Source organism: Harpia harpyja, chromosome 12, assembly GCF_026419915.1.
Source record: "Harpia harpyja isolate bHarHar1 chromosome 12, bHarHar1 primary haplotype, whole genome shotgun sequence".
In the NCBI taxonomy this organism is placed as follows: Eukaryota; Metazoa; Chordata; class Aves; order Accipitriformes; family Accipitridae; genus Harpia; species Harpia harpyja.
Window position 1 is genome coordinate 39246128 of NC_068951.1, and position 20535 is coordinate 39266662.

A 20535-nucleotide genomic window follows, 5' to 3' on the forward strand; every position below is an offset into this window, starting at 1 on the left:
GTGGGATAATTTTGCAGCCTTGGAATTTCCGTTTGTTCATTTCTCATGAACTAAATTAGATGTACTGTTGCTTTTCTGAATTATTCTGTTTTGTTCTGCATGCTTCTAGGTGCTTCTAGTTTTAATTCATGTTGTGTCCAGGTGCCACAATCAGAGAAGTATGGGTGGGGAAAGGAGAAATCCTCCCATCAGTCCCGTCCCCGCACCCTTCTTGAGACAAAACCGTGGGGCGAGTAGCTTTGACCAAGTCCTTCGGCATCCGTATCGGATGGATACCTGGCATCGGATGGATACCTGCTATCGGATGGATACCTCACCATCCTTACCAGGACCCCAGTGGAAAATGAAACGGGGAAAAGCAGGATGTAAGAAGGGGAGGAAAATGGAAAGAATGAAAATAAAGGGGAGAGAGGACGAAGGCAGTGAGGAGGCAGTGGGGGCTCGTGGGGCTTCGAAAGCTGGAAACAAGCAGCTGTCAGACAATGCCGCAGGAAACCTGAACTTGTATTTTTAGGGACACTTGGTTTTATACTTTACTGTAAATAATAGGTTTGGGGGAGGAGGAGAGAAATGACTGCTCTTCCTGCCGCCTGCTCTGCTAAGCTTTGTTTCACTTCTGTTTTCCTTCCTCCCGACCTCAGCATTTGCAGAGCGAGAGGTGTTAGCATCCTCCCGCCTCATCACTCCTGGCACTTGTCCCCAGCTTGGCGGAGCAACTCCAGGTGGCCCGTGAGCCGGGGAGCCACCACGTACTGCGTGGGGTGGGCGAGGACCCAGCCCTTCTCCTGGAAATCTAGTTTATTCAGTCAGTCGTTTAGTAGTGGTTTACCGAATCGGCAACCTCTTGACAACCCAGGACCAGGTTTGCTGTATGTCAGAAGGTTTTCCTTTACGTTTCTAAGTAAGTGTTTGCATTTCAAGCGGCTCTTAGCTCAGAGCGGAAGAACAAGGGCTGGTTAATCCAATTTGCATAAAATTGTTCAGGAAGACAGGGTGTTTGTGTTTGGAAGGACAGCTGTATTTTTGACCTGTTCACTATGCTTTCAGAAGGAGAAATTATTTCAGATTTCCTCAAAGTGATTTCAAGCTGTCCAGGAGTTTCAGGGGACACCAAGATCATCTTTTCTGCTGTCAAACTGGGTGTTTTTCACTTCTTCTTTCTGACTTACTTTTTAGCAGAAACTGGGACACATTTACATTAAATCACAACATTATGATAGTTTTGTTGAGGCAGGTTTTCAGAGCACTTTTAAAAGACTCTTCCCCCATCAGCATTTAAGACAGGACTATGAGGATGACTATTTATTATCAGCATAAGCCTTTTCAGGAGGGACGGGACCATCATTTTAGAGTACGTTAAGAGGCTGCTACAGATGGTGTGTCCCGAGCAGGTGTAAGGAGCTTTTCCCAGTCTGCAAGTGCTGCTGAAACCTCTTATTCTTAACAACTATCCTCCACGACCATGAAACCCAACTCCTCGCCAGCCTTTCCTGCAAGGGGCAGCCTGGCTTGGCCGTCATCCAGGTCAATGAAGTGGTGACTGATCTCTTCAGGTGGCTCGACATCTACACCGAGGCAGTTTATCCTCTCTCTATTGCCATTTATCTTCAGGGTGGGTTTTATTTGGTGAGTCCTGTTTCTTTCTGGTCCAGCACATTAATGCTTTGAGATCCCAACGAGACAAGAAAAGATATCGCAACAGAAATGTTAGGGGGTGCGTGTGGGGCAAACAGGGACTAGATTTATTGAAATCTCTCGTTCTTCTTGATCTGAAAGGTACTGGGAACAGCAGCCTTCAGGGAATACTTCAGCTCATCTCTTTCAGAGATGGGTAGGAATTTGGAAATCTGGAGGAGGGAAACAAAATGTGAAGAGCTTAAAAACGAAGGAAAGAAGAAAGAGAGAGACTTGTAGCACAGGTACCTAATCCAGTCCAGGGATTTGTGTTTCAGAAGTCTTGATGAGGGCTCATTCTTTTGTCAGAAATTACTCATTTTCCTTCTTTGTTTAAAGCGCTGGAGGCTCACCTCTTGTAGGCAGCGGTGATGAATTGTGGCTTCTGCAGTCATCTCCTGTGCAGTCACTGGTGCTGCTGGTATTGCCAGTGACTTCACTCCTCAGTCGCATCACTGATGTGAGCATTAACCGCAATTACTCACTTGTAATTAAATAGCCAGAGTGGATTTGTAACGGCATTGCGGGCTCTCTGGAGTGAGCTTGGTTGGAGGCAACATCTAGAGAAGTTATGCTGGGGTCAGCAAGCCTAACCGAGTGAAAGGCAGGAGCAGGGGGCTGGAAAGAATTAGGGCTGAATTAGGGGAAATGTCTCTCCTAGGTGTGCTTTTTCCCAGCTAAAAGTTTTCTTTCCTCACTTCCATGTTTCATTTGTGAGAATTCGCTTGTGCGACTTTAAAATCCCCAAATAGCGGGAAGTGGAGGGAAGAGGTTTAAAGGGAAGACTGGTGAGTCTCAAGCCAAGTGTTGAGGAGCGCTTACATCTATCCTGGGGGGACTCTGAAAGCCGTTTTGTTTAGGGACAGTGATGGTGGTACCACAAACGTCTGCAGGGGAGGAGACTGCTACATCACCCATGCAGAAAGTGGCCCAAAACTTTGCAGGGGTGTTGATCTAATCTGTACTGACCTGAGAGCTGTCAGTCTGAGGAAGAGGTGTGAAGACCCAGTGCTTGGTAGGGTGGCTGGTCCCTGCATCCCACAGGCTTTGTATTTGCTGTTGTCTCGATTTCCATCAAGAAACGCTTGATTGAGAAGCCTTCCTCTTGATGTCTTGCCTCCTGAGCCTGATGACCTGAATGCAGACAAGTTGGGCATTGGGAGGGAACAAAAATGATCTGTCACGTTTGTTTTGTTGTCCGTGTCGTCCGCTGTCTAATCTTCCATTTCTGTATGATTGGCTGAATGGCAGATGGACTTTGGGGGTACATGGGTCTTCTCTACCATACCCCGAACATGGATTCTCTCTTGCAAGTCTGATACTTGGACAGCACTTGGGTCTGACTCTGTTTTGGGACAGCTCTGCAGTACTTATAATGTGACAGAAATCTACCTCTACCCATTTGCCTGCGCTGCACTTTGCATGTTAAAAACATGTATTCCTAGTCAGCATGGACTCATCTCTGTGATACAAAATAAGCCTCTCTTGGAGGAGCTGTTTTGTTCAAAGGGATCTGCATGTGCTTTTGTGAGGTGAGGGAAAGAACGTCTTTCATTTCTCACGAGGACCCAGGTTGTACAAGTGCAACCTGGAGAACGGGAGAAGAATGACCCGATGTAGAGACACTTCCAGTGGTTTAAGCTCACAGCCTCCCGGTGCCTTTGCTGTCAATGTCCTCTGCTTCTCACAGCACTGCTCCTGTCTAAGCAAATGCAGCCCTGACATTTCATTACCCTCTTGGAGTCTCCCAGCTGCCTTCGCCTGCCCAGGAGTCCCCATCGGAGGTTCACCTCGTGCAGGAGACATCACTGTGAGGAGCACCAGGACGCACTATCTCTGCCTCATCTCAGCTCTTCGCCTCCATCATTACTGAAACAACAACAACAACAACAACAAAGGGCCAGGCACATCTTGTAGCTCCCTCTGGGAAACGTGATGCCCATGGAAATATTAGAAATTAAGTCCTAGAGTGGTATTTCTGTGGCCAGTGCATCCTGCTGAGCTACAGCAGTGGGAGGGGTGAGAAATAGCAGGCAGTCTGACAAGTCAGTTTTCTGCTATGAAGGAGAAGGAGCACATTACATTTATGATGGTATTTATACAGAAAACCAAGGAGTGTCGATGGGCTTTATGTTATTTTCATGGGTATTTTAATGCTGGTTTTAAAGGCTGCAGCCCGGGGGAGGGACCCACGCTGGAGAAGTTCATGAAGGACTGTCTCCCGTGGGAGGGACCCCACGCTGGAGCAGGGGAAGAGTGAGGAGTCCTCCCCCTGAGGAGGAAGGAGCGGCAGAGACAAGGTGTGATGAACTGACCGTAACCCCCATTCCCTGTCCCCCTGTGCTGCTGGGGGGGGTAGGTAGAGAATTCGGGAGTGAAGCTGTGCCCGGGAAGAAGGGAGGGGTGGGGGGGAGGTGTTTTAAGATGTGGTTTTATTTCTCATTACCCTACTCTGGTCGATTGGTAATAAATTAAGTTAATTTTCCCCAAGTCAAGTCTGTTTTGCCTGTGATGGTAATTGGCGAGTGATCTGTCCCTGTCCTTATCTCGACCCCTGACCCTTTTGTTATATTTTCTCTCCCCTGTCCAGCTGAGGAGGGAGAGTGATATTGCGGCTTTGGTGGACACCCGGCATCCAGCCAGGGTCAACCCACCACAAAGGCTAACAGCACGGTTCAGGTTCTGGTTGTTCTTAAAGGCATGCCAGTTTGGGTACAGCTGACATGGTGGCTTAGCGCCTGACGACCAGGGAGAGCGCGTGGAAAATAACCTGCTGCCTTCTGCCAGGTAACACGCAGTGCACAGCACCAAACCCCTCTGTCTGCGAAGGGCTGGATCCCTGCTGCCAGCCCCGGGGAGCGGGGATGTGGGGTGGCTCAGCGCTGCCCTTTGCTGCCCGGGGTGCTGCCGTCTCCTGCCCTCCCTCCTTCCCTCGGTGGTCCGGGAGGCTTCAACACTCCATTTCGGTGCGGCTCACCCCCTGCCTCCTGGCTTCCCCTGGGATAGATAACAGTAAATGAACGCCTCGGTTATGGGTTGGGTTGTGAAGAGGTGGCTCGGAGGAGAGAGGCTTTCCCTGGTCTCCTTATGGCAATGCTGCCTTTGACCTGGTAGATGACCTCCTGTCATCTCCTGATCTCTGCATCTCTGTCTGGGCTTGTCACTGCACACCATGCCGGGGAGCGTGGGACGAGCGATGGACGGAGCCCTCGCATCTTCCTCAGCGCCGGCGTCGGCACCAGCCACCTCCGTTCAAGTGGCAATGGTCGGGTGGAGGGTGAGGCCGCTGAGGAAAACAAATGAGATTCATACAAGGCAGCGTCTGGGCTGCTGTAAAGGATGGAGAAACTGGAGGGAGAGGAGAGCCAGGTCCTCAGCAGTGGTTTGCTGGTGGGTTGTGAGGTGGTTCCCATCTCTTCTCATCTTTTGCAATTGGCTTGAGTTGATCTTGGGATGCCCTTGGGTTTGGGTAAGGACCCTGGGAAGAAAGGTGCCCTGGATTACCCCTCCCTAATCTCCTCTCTGCCTCCAGCTCGGTGTTTCTGATCCCTTCTGCAGGGAGGGACCCTTCCTCAGTGGTTTCTTTGGAGATGCTGAAGACCAGCCGGTCCTTGTGCCTAAACGGGAGGGAGCCAAGTCTCTTGCATTCACTGCGGCGCTGGCAACCTCGCTGGGCTCGCCGGCTGTTTGCATTGAGGGTTTTAATCTGACCCTTGCCAGATCCTGTGGGAAAATCCTTTCACACTGTGACAAGGCTTCTCCCATTAAAACCATTAGCAAAAACATCGTTCCCCTGTTTGCAGAGCCACCTCCTCCAGTCCTAGAGAGGGGTTCGGTCCTTCGCTCTCACGGGCTGCTCCTTTCCCCTCTGATGCCGCCCAGAAATTAGGTGATAACAACTTCATGTTGTCTTTTGCCCTTCGTGTTTAAGCAAACCTCCCCCTAATCTTCGATAAATGCTGGCAGCTCGCTGTGTGCCGTTAGGAAACAGTGCTCTGCTGGCGGAGCTGTCTGAGGCCAGGGCTGAAGCCTGCAGAAGCCTGAGTCATCTCGTAAAGAAGATCAGCTTTTAATTACAATTTCCAGTGCACTTTTTAAGCAGTCGTGTGGAAATGCTGTGTAGGAGCATTTGAATTACAAATGTAAAGAAATGGTGGGGTTTTTTATTTATTTTTTTTATTTTTTGTAAGTCTGCTGGGAAAATGAAAGCCCTCTCCTATAGAAAAAAAAAAAAACCCTAAGAATTTTTAGAGCACTATTGTTTGAAGGTGCAAATCAGGGCCCTAATGCAGAGTATGGCTGCGTGAGGAACAACTTCTGTTCTCAAACTTGCTTCTACATCTAGGCAAGGCTTTGGAGGCTTTTTGCAATATAGCATCAAGCATTGCATCATCTTTATGGGGTAGCTGCAGTATTACTTTACCCCTTTTATTGGGGGACAAAGTTGAGCAGCAAAGAGCGCGGTCTCTCGCCCAAGGTCGAGTGCAGTTGGTGGGAATCCAGGAATAGCGCCCAGCTGCTCGGCTCGGCCTTGGCCCCGCTTCCCGGGAAATCGGCCCACGCCGCGCATCGCTGGCTGCGCTTTCCCTCCTTCCTTGGAGTTTAAGACTCCGTGGTGTACTTAAAAATCAACATTAACTTAATCAAGGCTCTAATATAAAGGGAATTTATACATCCTGTTAAGTGTATTAAAACTTACCCCCAGCTGTGGGGGTTCGAAGGAGCAGGCAAATTGGCAGGTTGGTTTTTTTTCCCCTGGAAAAATACAGGGAGGTGCTCTGCTCCTGTGCTTCGGTGGACTTTTACGTATCACCTTTGCCTGCTCTGTTACGGATGCCCAGACCCTGAATACCAAGCAGCAAAACCAAACTGCGGTTTTGTCCTGCAGCCAGCTCTCGCTGCTGGGAAAGATCTTGAATTTTTAATATGAACCTGCCTGTAACACATTGGCGGCTTTTAGTGCTTAGCAAGCATTGATCCTGCTGGGAAAGGGTTAAAAGCCTGCGGTGGCCCCAGAGGGGTGGCATGTTGTCCTGGCCATAGGGGAGTGGGTGGCCTGAGCTGCCTTTAGGTAGGAGAAGGAAGCAGCCGGTCCAGAGGGATGCTTATAAAGCAGTATCTTCTCATTTTCTTTCTCTTGGTACAGCTGAAATTGCAGGTGCGCGGTGTGATTCGATGCAGCGCCTGGCCTTGGGTCCTTCCTGACGTGCCTACAGCATGGCATAGTCCGTGTGAGGTTTGGATTAGCTGTGGATGAGGTTTCACGCCGAGCCTTTCAGATTTCCACTAAGATCTTTATCCAGTGGAATAAAAGGCGATCACCCCCTGCCCATATGTGTTCTCCCTGCAAAGCTGCAGGCAGCCTCCGAGCTGCCCACGTTCCGGCAGGCGCCCTGCCTGCAGGCAGCTTTTCGGGCTGCTTTGAGAGCTTTTTCGTCTGCTTTGTTTTACTTTGCAAATAACAGCGAGTAAAATCCATAGACTTCAGACGGTTCCTTTAAACTGTACAGCATCGATTTGTGTCTATACATGTTATTTCTCTGTAAATAGGACCCTTAGTGGCTAGATAGCCCTCCTGCGTTGATAAGCACGTCGGGCAGTGGCTGCAGTCCGTTAATTACTAAATAGCGATGTGCTGCATCGGTACTGGGCTCGTCCCTCGTGTCCATGAGGTAGCGGGGACGCTCGGTCCTTTCTGGCCTCCTCCCGCTTGTTCCTGAGCTGTATTGTTTCCGTGCAATCCCTGGTACCGGCTTAACCTTCCCCTGCTAATCCCAAGTCCTCCTCCTCTCCTCCCTGCTCTCAAATCTCTGGCTAAAGCCCCTGCCTTGGCTGTGCTGCCTGCTGCAGGGCTGGATGGGGATCGTGTGCGGGGCTTTGGGGGGGGGTCTTTTGCTTTGTGGGGTCTTTTAGGGCTCCCTCCTTTCCTAGAGGAGCCCTCGCACCCATTTTGCAGAGAAATGAGGACCACTGCGTTGTCGTCGGGTGCGGTGAGGTCCATTTTGCAGGTCTGCCGGGGAAGGCAGGGAAAGGCAGTGATCTGGCTGCTTTATTTCTTAGTAGAAAAGCTTTGCCTAGCCAGTGGAAGGGTACGAAATTCCTGCTTGAGAGGGGAGGCTTGGAAAATGAGAAGCTATAAAAGCAATGCAATTTAATCTGCTGATCAACTCTGATCCTAACCTGCAAGGTTGGCTTAGAAGGTGAGCCACAGTGGGGCTGTTCAGCAGCAGAGTCGGAAATCGCATCTTTATCCCAGACAAAGCAGTGAATGCACGTGTGACATACATAAAGCAAATACAAGGATAAAGGGTCTACATGTCATTTCTCGGGCTCCCTTTTCCAATAAGCGGTCCTAAAAATTCGCTACCCAGTGCCTGACTTGCTTAAAGCAGCAGACAACATGAAAGTCTTGATGTAGCCCTGTACAGCTGAATTAGTGTGTATATCACGTAGTATTGCTCTAGGCATGGCTGGGTCTTTTAAATCAGTAGAACATGGGCACTGCAAAATGTTTATTGACTACTGACAGTAAGTGACTTGGAGTAGGATAGGATGGACAGTAAGTTGTGAAGGCTGCTCAGGGCAGCCAAAAATCCTGGACGCAACTCTGGATAAAAGAGAGTGTAATGCCCATCTGCCTTCAAGTATATGAGGTCTAAAATTGATATTTGAGCTGACATAGATAGAAACGTGCAACACGGGGTCTGCAGTATCTTGAGTTACAAAGTCCTTGGGCTCGGGGGAGCACCTCAGCCCTCCGTAGCACTAGATGTGGGGTTACTTATGTCATTCTTATACTTATTTTCCTAATGCTAAGACCTAAGTCACCCAAGAGATGAACGTGAAAGCTTCTGGCAGTTGTCGCATTTTATCCTATGCCCCATGAAACGTAAGTACCTTTATCGGCTTGCTCTTGTTATTTCTACCACTCTGAGACAGGGACTTGGAGTCTTGCTTACGACTGATGAGGTATGAAGCCTGAATGTACGAATTGGCTCAGATGCCAGTCAGCCTTGCCAAATGGTCAGGAGTCAAGGTGGTTAGACCTGAACTGATCCAAGTGTTAGCAGGACTGGAGAGGTTCAGAGAGTGAGGCAGTGGAAGGGTTGGAAGGATGGCTTGCTTAGAAATTGGTTCAAGGTAACTGGACAGATATCCTGGCTCCTGCTGTGCAGGTTCAGCCACTACCAGCAATGGGACTGGATGTCAGAAGTTCAGCCCAAATTTCTCCTGGATTTGGGGCGTTAGGGTTGGTGCACAGAAGAACTCGGTGGGTTTGTGTTCAGGCTCCTTTCTGCAAGCTGAGCGCTGGGGGTGAAAGAGGCGAGAGCCCTGTTTAAGTGCCTTGATAACCACTGCTGAAGTGCCTGGTTATCAAATCTGGAGAGATCCAAGGTGGGACCCCAGGAGCTCATCCTGGGTCATCATGTCTGCAGAGAAACATAGGGCCATGGGGGGATGTGGGTATATGCAGCTGTACCGTGCTGGGAGCTGAGATAAAAGAAATATTGCCCTGCAGTTATATGGAGAAACAGGGACGGGAAAAACTTGGGCTGGGAAAGCAGGCTGGGCTGCACAGTCAGCTTGGGTAATTCATGTAGACGGGGACACGGTCGTTTTATGCCATTGGCAATTCGATGAAATGCAATGGAAGCCCTTCGTGGAAAACCATTGACAGCCATAGAGGTAAATTTCCTGGATTAAATGGTCGGGAAATCACCGAGAATAGATTTGGGGTTTCCTTCATACTCAAGTTTTCCTTACCCAGAGACAAAAAAAAAGAAAAAAAAAAAAATCTCGATTGGCTTTAGATAACAGATACCTCCGTGTTACCTGGCTCCCTTGTGGCTGCCTCCTGCCACCAGTGCCGTCCGTCCCTGCTGCCAGAGGGGACGCTGAGCACTCAGGTTCACGGGAGGTGGTTCTCTCCGCTGTTTGTTGGTTGAACAACCACCTTGCGCTTTACGTGCCACCTCCAAAATTGGATCTTGCTACTATGAAACTAGAGCCGAAGTCAAGCAGATGGCACTGAAGAGGTGTTTCAAGAAATCACATTTCCATCAGTGTGTGTAGTGTTTTTTCCGCAAGGGCCATTTTTTTAACTCAGCTGCAGTTTGCAAGACAGTTACTGATTTGGGGCATGGATTAAAGAGCAAGTGAAACTTCCTGCGTTGAAATGCAGCTGTTTAATGCGTGGCACAGATAAATGGGGTACCAAAAGCCTGAGGAGACTGAGGGGTACCTACGTCTGTCCAGACTTCTGGGATGAATTGCCACGGGAGGTGGCAGCACGCATTTGCAGGTATTAAGCCCTCTGTGCCCTGCAGCAGGGACCACGTTCGGAGCAATCTGTTTTGAAAGTACCGTTTTTTCTGCAAATACAGAAGAAACAGCAGCAGCCCTGCAAAAGCACATTGCGTGGTGGAGACCCTGCTGGTGCCCCGGAGCTCTGGACACAGCAGCTCACTCTCATCCCGAAGCGTATAGTCTGAGGTCAGGATCAGCCCCAGTAATTACAGGGAAGGGCTTAGAGAGCTCCCCGGTGTCCTGGGACGTCCGTTCCTGTATCCTGCTCAGGGTCAGCTTCACCTCGGGTGGGAACTGGTGCCCTGAAGCTGGTGGGCTCATCCTGGAGTTTGGGGTTGAAAGCAGAAACCAGTGTGGCTGTGGCCATGATAAAGCCAAGGTGCCCCGGGACCGTGCAGAAACGGTTGGCTGTGGGGCAAACTGGGTTGCATACAGCAAAAGGACACGGAAATCGGGGTCTGCCTGGTGTTTGCAGATGCGAAAGCTCCCCGCTGCCGTCCAGACCTGGCCAGGTTTGTGGTGGTCTCCTGCTGCGTGTCAAGCAGCAAGGGTCTGGAGGAAGGTGTCAGCCGGAGGGATAGCCTGGCCCATCAGAGGAGGCTGTGTCTTTTTTGGGCCACCCTCGAGAGCCAAGCATCTCCCTTTCGAGGACTGGGTGGTCCTGGCCCACGTGGGCAGCGCCGTTCCCTCCGTGGCTCCGTGCTTCCCGCTTGGAAGGAGCAACCTGGTGCTGCTCTCGGAGACGCGGCCCGTGTGAAAGGGTGCCTTTTGGGTCTCCTAAACGGAGATTTAATTTTAGTTATGAATACTGCAGTGTTGAATAGGCAGTGATGTGAAACAGAAGAACAGTGGGGGTGTTAAAGGGTGGTAATAACATGGCTGTCATGAACTAATGTTATTGGGAACAGACTGTACTGCCTTCTTTTAGCTGCAAAAATGTGCGCTTGCGGAGAAGCAGAGGAACCGGGGGGCAAAGGGAGGACGGGCTGGGGGGGGGGGGGGGAAGGAGCACCCCCAGGGACCGGCCGCTGCCCTCCCTGCCCAGGGGGGATGCGGGCGATGGGCTCTGCTCCCCTTGGCAGAGCTTCGTGGGGATTGCCCCCGCGCTGGGAGCTGCCGTGTCGGATCTGGGCGTGCTGGGGGTGCTGGAGCAAAGAGCAAAACTCGCGCAGGACCTTGGGAAAGGTGCAAGGGGTCCAGCGGTAACCGGCGGCATCCCTCTCCTCCTCTGTCCCGCTGCTGCTCCTTTGAATCCTGCTGCCTGCAGTGTGGGACCAGCTCTGGGAATGTTTTCCTAAGGTGCTGTTTGTCCGTCTTTTTTTTATACATTGCTTTTTGTCAGGAACATCTCTCTTTGGTGCCTCAGGTTTCCGTAGGCTGCTCCTTGAACCCGCTTTCGGTGTATTTGCTGTCAGTTGTTGATCTCTGTCTCTATCTGCTCCATGCTGTTATGCTCAGTGCACTCATCTTCCAGCCTAGACCTGCTCTTGTTGAGGCTTTGACCTCCTTTTAGGAGAGCGGTGTTGGTTCCTGTGTCCTGGGAAAGCCCCGCCAAGTGCAAAAACATCTTGACATCTGGTCTGCCACAAGGTTTACTGTGACCGTGAAGCGCAGCTCTTCAAAACCTACAGCTTCAAATGCTTGTGGACAAAATCTGTGCACGGTCCTTGCCGTGAGCGTGGAGCAGATACACAACCCCCCATTGCCAGTTTAAATGGTGGTAATGCTGCGGAGAGGGGGCAAGTGCTTTCTAACCCGTGGTTTTCCCTGGGTAGGAATTAGAAAGGGTGCAAGCCACATCTAGAGGAACTGTCTACAGAAACTTCTGGAAGAATTTGGGATCTCTGATGCTGTTTTAAGACCTCTTGGGCTGATGGTTTTATCTATGGAAGAGGGAAACCTCTCAGTTCTGCCTGAGCTGGAAGAGGGCTGGTGCCTCCAACCTCCTTTGAACTACAAGAGGGATAGGGGACGGCATAAGGGGTGTAAAGGATGTGTTTCCCTTATATATAAGGGAATATAAGATTATAGTCTTGCTCACCTGTATAATATAGTGCATGTTATTTCTGGAGATGAATAATATGCTAATTTAACAATTTAGCTTGTTAATCTAATAATCCTGCCTTCTTTACTTAACGTCAGACCTATTGTGGAGCTGCAGTAATGGAATTGCAGCTCTCCCAGCTGCACGGCCCTGATCAGAGCTTGGATTGATACAGAGGATTAGAAATGCTTCAGTCCAAAGGTCAGCTTTGTTCGGTCAACACAGAGCATTAGCTTGGCCCTGTGCAATTAGACGTCTGTGCTGGGAGAGGATTTATGCCTTTCCAAGGGGAAGCTCTGGTTGCTCAGTCCAAACTGAAGTATTGATAAAAATGCCCAGCTGAGGAGAACAAAAAAAAAAAAAAAATCCACTGTATTTTTGTTTCTCTTTTGAGTTTTTTTGAATGTTTTCCAGGATTTTACTTTTTAAAATGTTAGAAAAGATGACAGATGTAAGGGAGGCTTGGCTGCGAGTGAAATTTGTGCTTGTCCTGCTCAGTGAAGGTCTTCTGCTCTCCAAAAGCAGCCCAAGGGGTAGCAGCAGGTTGGCCAGAGGTGAAGAGCCGTGCTGGAGTGAGCAACCAGCTTTCTGCAGGAGAGCACAGGAGAACAGAGGAGCAACTCTGCAAACATCATCTGGCCAGCAAATGAGATGTCGAACATTGGATGCACCTTTTTATCTTTTTCATAGATTTTTCCATTTCTGGTGTCAAAGCATTGGAGTTTCAGGCATGCTGTGTGTACGGGAGGATGCTGTTTGCAGAGAGTGTGTTGAAGCCTGGGGGGAACGGAGGGTGTTTTAGGTAGCCCCACAAGCAGGTGGAGTTTGCCCTAAGTGGAAAGAAACTGCATCAAGTCAGTCGTGTCCTTTAGTGCCCTGGGGCAGCGGGGTCGCTCTGAAGCTCTCACAAAGCTGTTTGTGAACCCAAGAAATGATAGAGAGGTGGAAATGCGTGCTGTTGGAGGGAGATGTACTGCTGTCGTGGTCATGCTGTTTCTCTCAAAAAGGGCAGGACAAGCTCCTGCTGCGAAGGGCAGAGGTTTTGCTGCAGTGTTTGCCTGAAAGGCAGTGAGATGGGGTTGAGTCCCTGGCCAGGGTGAGGACCTGGTCCCCAGTCTGCAGGGTTGTCCTGAGTGCCCACTGGCTTGAAATCCCCCTGCCAGTAGCTGGGGTCGAGTGCAGGCAGGAACTATAAGGTTTGGCTCATGATTGCTCTGTTTTAATCAAACTGATATTTTACTCTTTGTTAAAATAAACTTTTTCCCCATCCTGTGGTATGACTCACTTTTTCTTATGCTGACCTGATATTTAGAGTATCTGATGTTTTAATTACCTTCTCGGAGACATGGATTTATTTTAGATACGTTTGCAGAGATGTGTAAACCAAGCAAAGCTAGAGCACATCATTTATAAAACAGCTTCTTTCGGAGACTGCTGAATTTTCACGCTAGGATGAGCCTGGTTTTCCATCAGTAAGTATTTTAGCCCCTTAAACTAGTTGGAGGGGGTTTTTTTGGCACCCTTGAGATTGTTTTCAATGGGAAACGAAGTATATAAACGTGCCCATACTCTGTAAAAGCCGAGAACAAATCACACCAGGTGCTATAAAATGGTCTAATTTACTGCAGGATGGCAGTTTGGATGCACAGCTCCTGTTGGAAGGCAAAGTTCCTTCTCCCAGGAGAAATTGGATGCAATTTTTGGTGTGTTAGTGCTGAAATGCTTTCATGCTTAGCTTCATCTTGGACAGAGTTCCTGAATTCCCTCGAACTAGGGGAAAAAAAGGAACTGGCGGGAGCCGGACCAGGGACCTGCGTGAAGTTCTGGCCCATCCCAGGAGAGCTCCACTGCAGAAGGTCTGGGATGCAGAAACAGAGTCCGGAGATGAGACTCACCAGTGAACACCTTGAGGGTGTGCCTGCAGAAGCAGAGCTTGACAAAGAGTTTGTTGTAGGTAGCACACATCAAAAATGATACGTTAACGTAGAAAAATGAACTGATGATTTCTCACCTGGCAAAATGTCTGGTGTCCCACGCCGTTCCCGTTGTAGGAAGAATATGTGCATGCCGAAGTTGGTGGTGTCGAGGATGTGCTGTCTAATGGCACGGTTTAAAGGCAGTTGTTGGGTTGCTGGCATCAGCTTGGTATTTTAACTGCAACAAAAATGTAATAGAAGAAGATTAGTTGGGAGGCTTCTGTCCTGCCACAGTGGGAATATTCGGACTTTTATGAGACTTTTTGTTATTTGTCTCAATGCACGGAGATCTCTGCATGAAACGGAGTGTTTCTTGGGTTATACTTTCTCAGTGGTGAGGGATGGTATTGTGGTCTGGTCCCAGCAAGGCTGTTCGTGTCAATATTTCTGCAGTGCCTTGCAAGAGCACCCTAATCCCACTTGTTTTAATATTTACATGTTACATGACCAGGGCATTGCAAAATGACTGCATCCCAAGTGTTTTGCTTTAAAGTATCAGACGTACAACAGGGTGACTCCATTAAATGCCTGCTATGGGGATTATGTATGCATGGGGGGTTGGAGGCTGGGTGCCTTGGCTGGGAGGTTTAAGAGACAATGCTCTGCCCAGCTGAAGAAAATGGGAGCTCTGCCTTTCTCAAGAGAGTGACAATTCTGGTTGCGTCCCACTGGTTGCAGCAGGTGGTGGGTCGCGTATTTTGTTGAATGAATAGGAGCAGACAGCAGAAGTTAAGTAAATATGGTGGGATACATTTCTGGGTACAGAAATGGCAGTTTTTGCTTAAAGGTGAAATCCGTGCTTGTGCAAGCAAAATTTTAAAAAGCAACAATCAATCATCTTCTTTCTGTCCTTAAAATGCGGACTTGAATTTTGGGCCAGGATATGCAGGTTTTGTGTACAAAGGCTGATATTGAGGCCAGGGTTTGTTTATTTAGTGAATATAATGCCTGAATGCATCAATTGATGTTTAAAAGTGTTTACCAGTGTTCCCATTGTGTGCTGGTCCATTATGCTTTATGGAGTGTGAGGACCACAACCTTTGAAGAAAAAACTTGTGGTGCCTGCTTCATTCGCAGAAATTAGTCTTAATACTTGACATTATCAAGTTAGTGATAGTTGATATAACATTTTGAGAGTAATTAGGAGCATGAATTTATGCTCAGATGGATGTTTAATTAAAAACTGTGGCAGCTTTGAAGTTCACGCTTCAGTAATCTTGAGGCTGAAATGTGGGTTTATACCCAAGTGAACCTTGACTGCAAATCTGGAAGGGGGAAAAACGCTTTAGTATCTCTGATTTCCTCCTATTTGTTTTATGCCGTCGCAGCCATCACGGTGTCTGTAGCAGTGCCCAATTTATGAAGATGGAAGCAGATGGAGCAGTTCAGCCAGGACATCACGTAGCCAGACGCAAAACCTGCTTCAGGGAAAGGAGCAGGGAGATGTTGGAGGATATTTGTGTATTTGAGACCTCTGGGAGCCGTACCCCAGGTGATGCTGGCAGTGGTCCTTCAAACCTTGCGGTGCTTATTGTGAACAGCCAACATGGGGCGATGAAAGTGCGTCCCGGAGATCTCTTCTCCTTCCTCTCCTTCAACTTCTGGGGGGTTCAATCGCTGCCCTGCGTGAGCGGGGAGGGAGAGGTGGGCAAATCCATGCTTATGTCCAAAGCAAAGGTGATGCCATGCAGGAGTTTGAGCCCTGCGGCAGGATGGGGCTGGTGGTGGGATGGTGGGATGGGATGTCGGTGGCAGCTTGGGCTTTGGGAGGATGCCGGTCCTCTTGCATCTCTCGCTCTTACGTACGAGCAGCTGGAAGCAGCTCACCCGCCACCAACAAGCGGAAAAATCCCGAACAATGCCAGGAGACAAAGGCGGCGAGAAGACAGAATGTTACAGATTGCTAAAGAGCAGATCAGCTCCTTTTCCGCAGGCAGACAGACGACCGAGGGCTGTTGGCGTAGATTATTAAGCAGGCGGGAGGTGAGGAGGGTGCGGGGGGCAAGGGTGGCTGCAATGATTGCTGCTCCCCTCCAGCTTCCTTTGCTCCTGTCGCCAAAAATGATGTTGTTGGTGTGGTCTGAAGGCTCAGAGGTGACTGCTTTATCCTGGAAGGGTTTGACCTCCTGAAGGCTTTGCCTCCGGGCAGCTGCACCCTCTCCAGCATCCCCAGGGTGAGCTCCCAAGCACAGGGGCACCAAAAAGGAGGAATTTTGAAAAAAGCAGAGAATTTCTGTTGAAATTCTATGTAGGCACTTGCAGTCTTACCTGTTCTGACCCACATCTTTGCTGTTGGGGGAACAGAGGCCACCCCAGGAGCAGGAATTGGGCTCAGTCGTTTTGTGGTTTTCTTGTGGAGGCCTCTGCTCTGGCGGTGGTTTAAAGGAAAAAGCCAACAAGTTTTGATGTGTGGAGGACACGCAGGAGGTAAAAGCATATTGCAACAGGGGCTTTCTGGCGCTTTTCTTGGTCTTGCTACCCCAATCCCCATTTGTAGCTTCTTAACAGCGGTTCAGGGTGCACACTGGAGAATTTAGCACTTGCCACGCATTAATTAACAATTTCAGCTTGCTTTGGCTTTGGCAGAAATGGCTCCACTGCCCGGTCCAGCTGGATACTTTGGAAAGGCTGCAGGGGCACGGGTGCTTACTGCTGCGTGGCCAATGTGCAGGAGGTGGTCGGTGGCTAATGCCATCGACAGGGCTTGTTGCTGCCCTGACATCTTTTAATGTGTGCAGGTCAGATGCTAATTTTATTGCTGTATCGTATCTATCACTTTCAGATCCCAGTGTCTCTCTCCAACCTGTCTGTATGAGTATTGTAAACCCGAGAATGCCTGCAGTAGGGTGAAAATCAACTGGTTTTCCTAAACTGTATATGATGGTTTCACTGCAAGTATCAATGCTGAGCACTAGGTATGTTCAATTAAAAGGGACAGTTAACTGGTGAGGAAACGCCTGGTTTCCCTGGACGGAGGTTGAAATCTGCTGGGATGAAGCTCAACAAACCATCGATGCAAACAAACTATACGAAAAGCAAATCTTTGTTCTGAAGTTCCAAGGCTAAATACTTATTGGTCCTACTTCGCCTGATTTTTGCATGACTAAGTATCCCTCATGGCTCACATTAACGTACGTTTCAAAGCGGTTTATTTTGTTTTGGTAAACGTTCACACAATATTAAGATCTTACGTCCATCTGTAAATACTTGGGAGGTGTATGGGACAGTGGCAGATCCCCGCGAGAATGATGGTGCGGGCGTGCAGGGCTCCTTTTCCCCTTGGCCAGTATCGGAGGCAGGCAGCAGCACTCCACCGCAGCAAGACCGGCGCATTTCGTTAAAATACAAAATGAGGCGGTGATATGTCAAATGAAGGCGGGTATAACTAGCAAATACATGGCTTGAAATGCCTCGTCTCCCTCCTCCATTTCGTGGAGGATGCAGTGTGCCGTGGTTGTGTCCGAGCACATCCCCTGCTGGTGCTCTGCTGGCTTTAATTAAAGAGTTGGTATGCGGGGGGGCTTCCTGGCCAAGCAAACAAGGATGAATTTAGGAAGGGGAGGATTCGTTTTTGCAGATCACGCTTTCTAAATAGATGGTGTCTAGCGACGTGCCCCTCCTTTCCGACGGCCACATCCAGGGGATGCTTCAGCCGCAGCCTGGTGCTGCTGGGCTGCATTTTATTTTCTTATTTTTAATGTTGCGCATTTTAAAATAAAGCTCTTTTTCCGTTGTTAGAACATGCGGTTGCTCAGGACATATAAATTGTGTTAATAAATGAGCGAGGAGCCCTGGTGGGTGAATTGGCTTCCTGGTGAAGTCATAAATTTGGAGAGGATGATGCCGCCTTGCTCTGCAGCCGGCGCGTGGGTTTGCTCCCCAGCGCCGTGCCTGGAAACCCGAGGGGCCGGGGAGAGGTGCCCATGTCTGGTAATTTGGGGTTCTCGCTGGAGGCGAGATGGTGTGAAAGACCATCTCTAGCCTGCAGGAGGGCTGGGAAACCCGGGCACAAACCCCAGCTCATCGACAAGCACGCTGGTGGGGGGGTGCGGAGGAGCCTGAAATTAAGGAAAAGCTCGTATTTTTCCCCGTTTCTGCCATGCTGCAGCTTGACCCCTCTCAGCCTCTGCTCCTCGTTGTGTCCTTGATGCGTTAATTACCAATGCTGCAGGGCAGGAGCTGCTGTTCCCTGTATGTCCTCCACGCCGTATCTCGTGTGATGGGGCCTTGGGCTGCTCCCATAGTAAGAAGTGACTGGGAAATAGGGATGCTTCCCTTTGCCTCCCAGCTTGCCTGCTGGGATCGGCGCCTGCTAGTTTTCCTGGAGAAGCAGCATCTTTTTCCTCTGACTCTGCCTGGTTTGTAAGCAGAGCGCATGCCCTCAAATGGAGAGGGGGGAATGATTTGGTAGGAGCAATTTTGGTACGATGTTGTGTGATCCATTTCTCGGCAGAGGAGGAAAGGCCGGGAATTGGCTTGCTTGATAGCAGTTGTGTTGATTTTAAGACCCCATCAACAGTTTGGGCTCTTATAGTTTTCCCCATCGCTTCCAGGCATTTTTCCATTAGGATTAATGTAGTCGAGCACTCTGCAACGAGCAGTTCATTGCAGTGATTTGCTGATTTTTCAGCTGCTGAAAACCAAAGAGACCGTACGCGTCGAGAGGTTTCTCTTTCTGCCCTGGTTCTCGAGCATCTCCTCTAGATGCACACTCCCTGCTTGTGCCAGTGCTGAAGATACGGTCACTTCCACAGCCAAGAAGCAAATCTGATTTTAAAAAACCTCTCTAGCCCGCTAACCGAGGTTTTTGCCCAATAAATAAATTAGTGGACAGAGTGTATAATGGTGCCCTGCAGGCTAGGAGTTCCTGGTGTGTCCCCAGGTCCGTGAGAGCCGGGGCTCGGACACGAGGGGACCGAAGTCAGCGCCGTGTGGGTACCCCAGCCAGCACGTTTCCATCATTGCAGCTCCAGCAGACCATTTCCAGCCGAGTCATGCTCCGTGCTCAGGAGAGGCCCCGAGCTGGTTTTTTTGCATGGCTGAGCATTAAAGGATATTTCCAGCACTTGTTTGCCAGGAAAATACAGTATTGAAGGCCCTTTACTAATTAATTGTAATGGCAGGAGGAAGGGGAGGGAATTGCTTTCCCATCATGGCTACTGTGAAGATGCTCTTGAAAAAGAAAAAAAAAAAAAATGTGCAGATGCTGCCAGGACAAGGAGATTGTTTAAGGATGTCGCTCACCGCGAGGAAAGCATTGCCACCGAGCAAAACCAAACAAACTTCTCCCTTTTCTTTTGCAGGGTCGTCATGTTAAAACAGGCCAGCTTGCTGCGATTAAGGTTATGGACGTCACCGGGGTAATGTATCCTCTTCCTCCTGCATCCTTAAATTACAGATAAGAGGGGAAAGGGGATGGGGTGTGATAACGTGTGGGGCTTGGTGGAAGGCTTGTGTTCCTGGGAAGCAAATCCCCTTTGCCTTAATGTGAAATGTGCCATTAAGAGATTTTGGTTTTAATAAATGTGTGAGAAAAAAATATTCTGGAAGAGTTTTGGAGATTAAGTAATTTTATGCTAAAACAAAGCAGCATCCAGTTCCAGCAGTGGCTCTTTTGAACGCGTTAATAAAATCTGAACAAAACTGTAGCAACAGGATCGTGTATTCATAACACATTTCAGTTTCTCCAAATCCATGTTTTTTACCAAAAAGCTTTTGTTCACCAAAACTACGTGCAGGTATTGTTATGAATGACTTTACTAGGCAAGATAAATTATGCCTGTGCATCCTACTGATAAAGAGGAAAAAATGCACGACCATGGTCTCAGAAACATGGCTCTTTTGAAACTTGTATCAGACTAAGAGAACCAAGAATTTACAAGTTATTAAATGAATAAAAAGGATTTAGGGGAAAGAATGGTTTCACCATTTCCCAGTGGCCACAAAAGAAAAAACGAGTGGAATTGCTATGATCCCTAAAAACCTAAACATGCATTTAGGAGGGTGACATGAAAGTGGTTTTTCTTGAATAAATTTTTTTTTTAAGTGCAGTATTATACCTCCCAAAGTTCCTGCCTACATAAACAATGCCAGGTTTGCGAGTAAGAATGTGTTTTGTTGTGTTTTGTCATTTTTTTACTGGAATAACACATTTCAAAATTTAGGACTCGTTCCCAATCTACCCACCTTATTTTTTGAATTAATGTTTTTAATTAGCTTTCAGGAGTTCAGCACATACAGAATTGGCTCACTGTGAAAGCAGTCAGCTGGCGTCAGGATTATGTTTTGAAATACCTTAGATGTTGTGGTGTGGTATTAATATCTACAGGACCTTCATCCAGGTTCTTTTTTGTGCTATCAGGTGAAATGATGCGTGGAAATAAGTCCGTAAATGTGAATGAGATTTGTTTCTGTTTACTTGCAATATCTGCAAGTGCTATTTATCTAGTTCTTGTGGGAAGCAGGCTCTAAGGGAATGGGCAGACCCACCAAATATAACCCCATGACATAAATAGCAATGAAATTCCCGTGGGA

At 48.8% G+C, this 20535-nt stretch overlaps 1 protein-coding gene across 7 annotated transcripts in view; it reads left to right on the forward strand.

The window, feature by feature from the left end:
- The window catches only part of TNIK (TRAF2 and NCK interacting kinase), a 167910-nt gene that overhangs the window by 70148 nt on the left and 77227 nt on the right, over positions 1-20535 (forward strand). For all 7 annotated transcript variants that reach the window (XM_052805179.1, XM_052805184.1, XM_052805180.1 and 4 more), the window contains exon 3: positions 19305-19361. In XM_052805179.1, coding sequence (XP_052661139.1) covers positions 19305-19361 — 57 coding nt within the window. The remainder of the gene's footprint in view (positions 1-19304; positions 19362-20535) is intronic.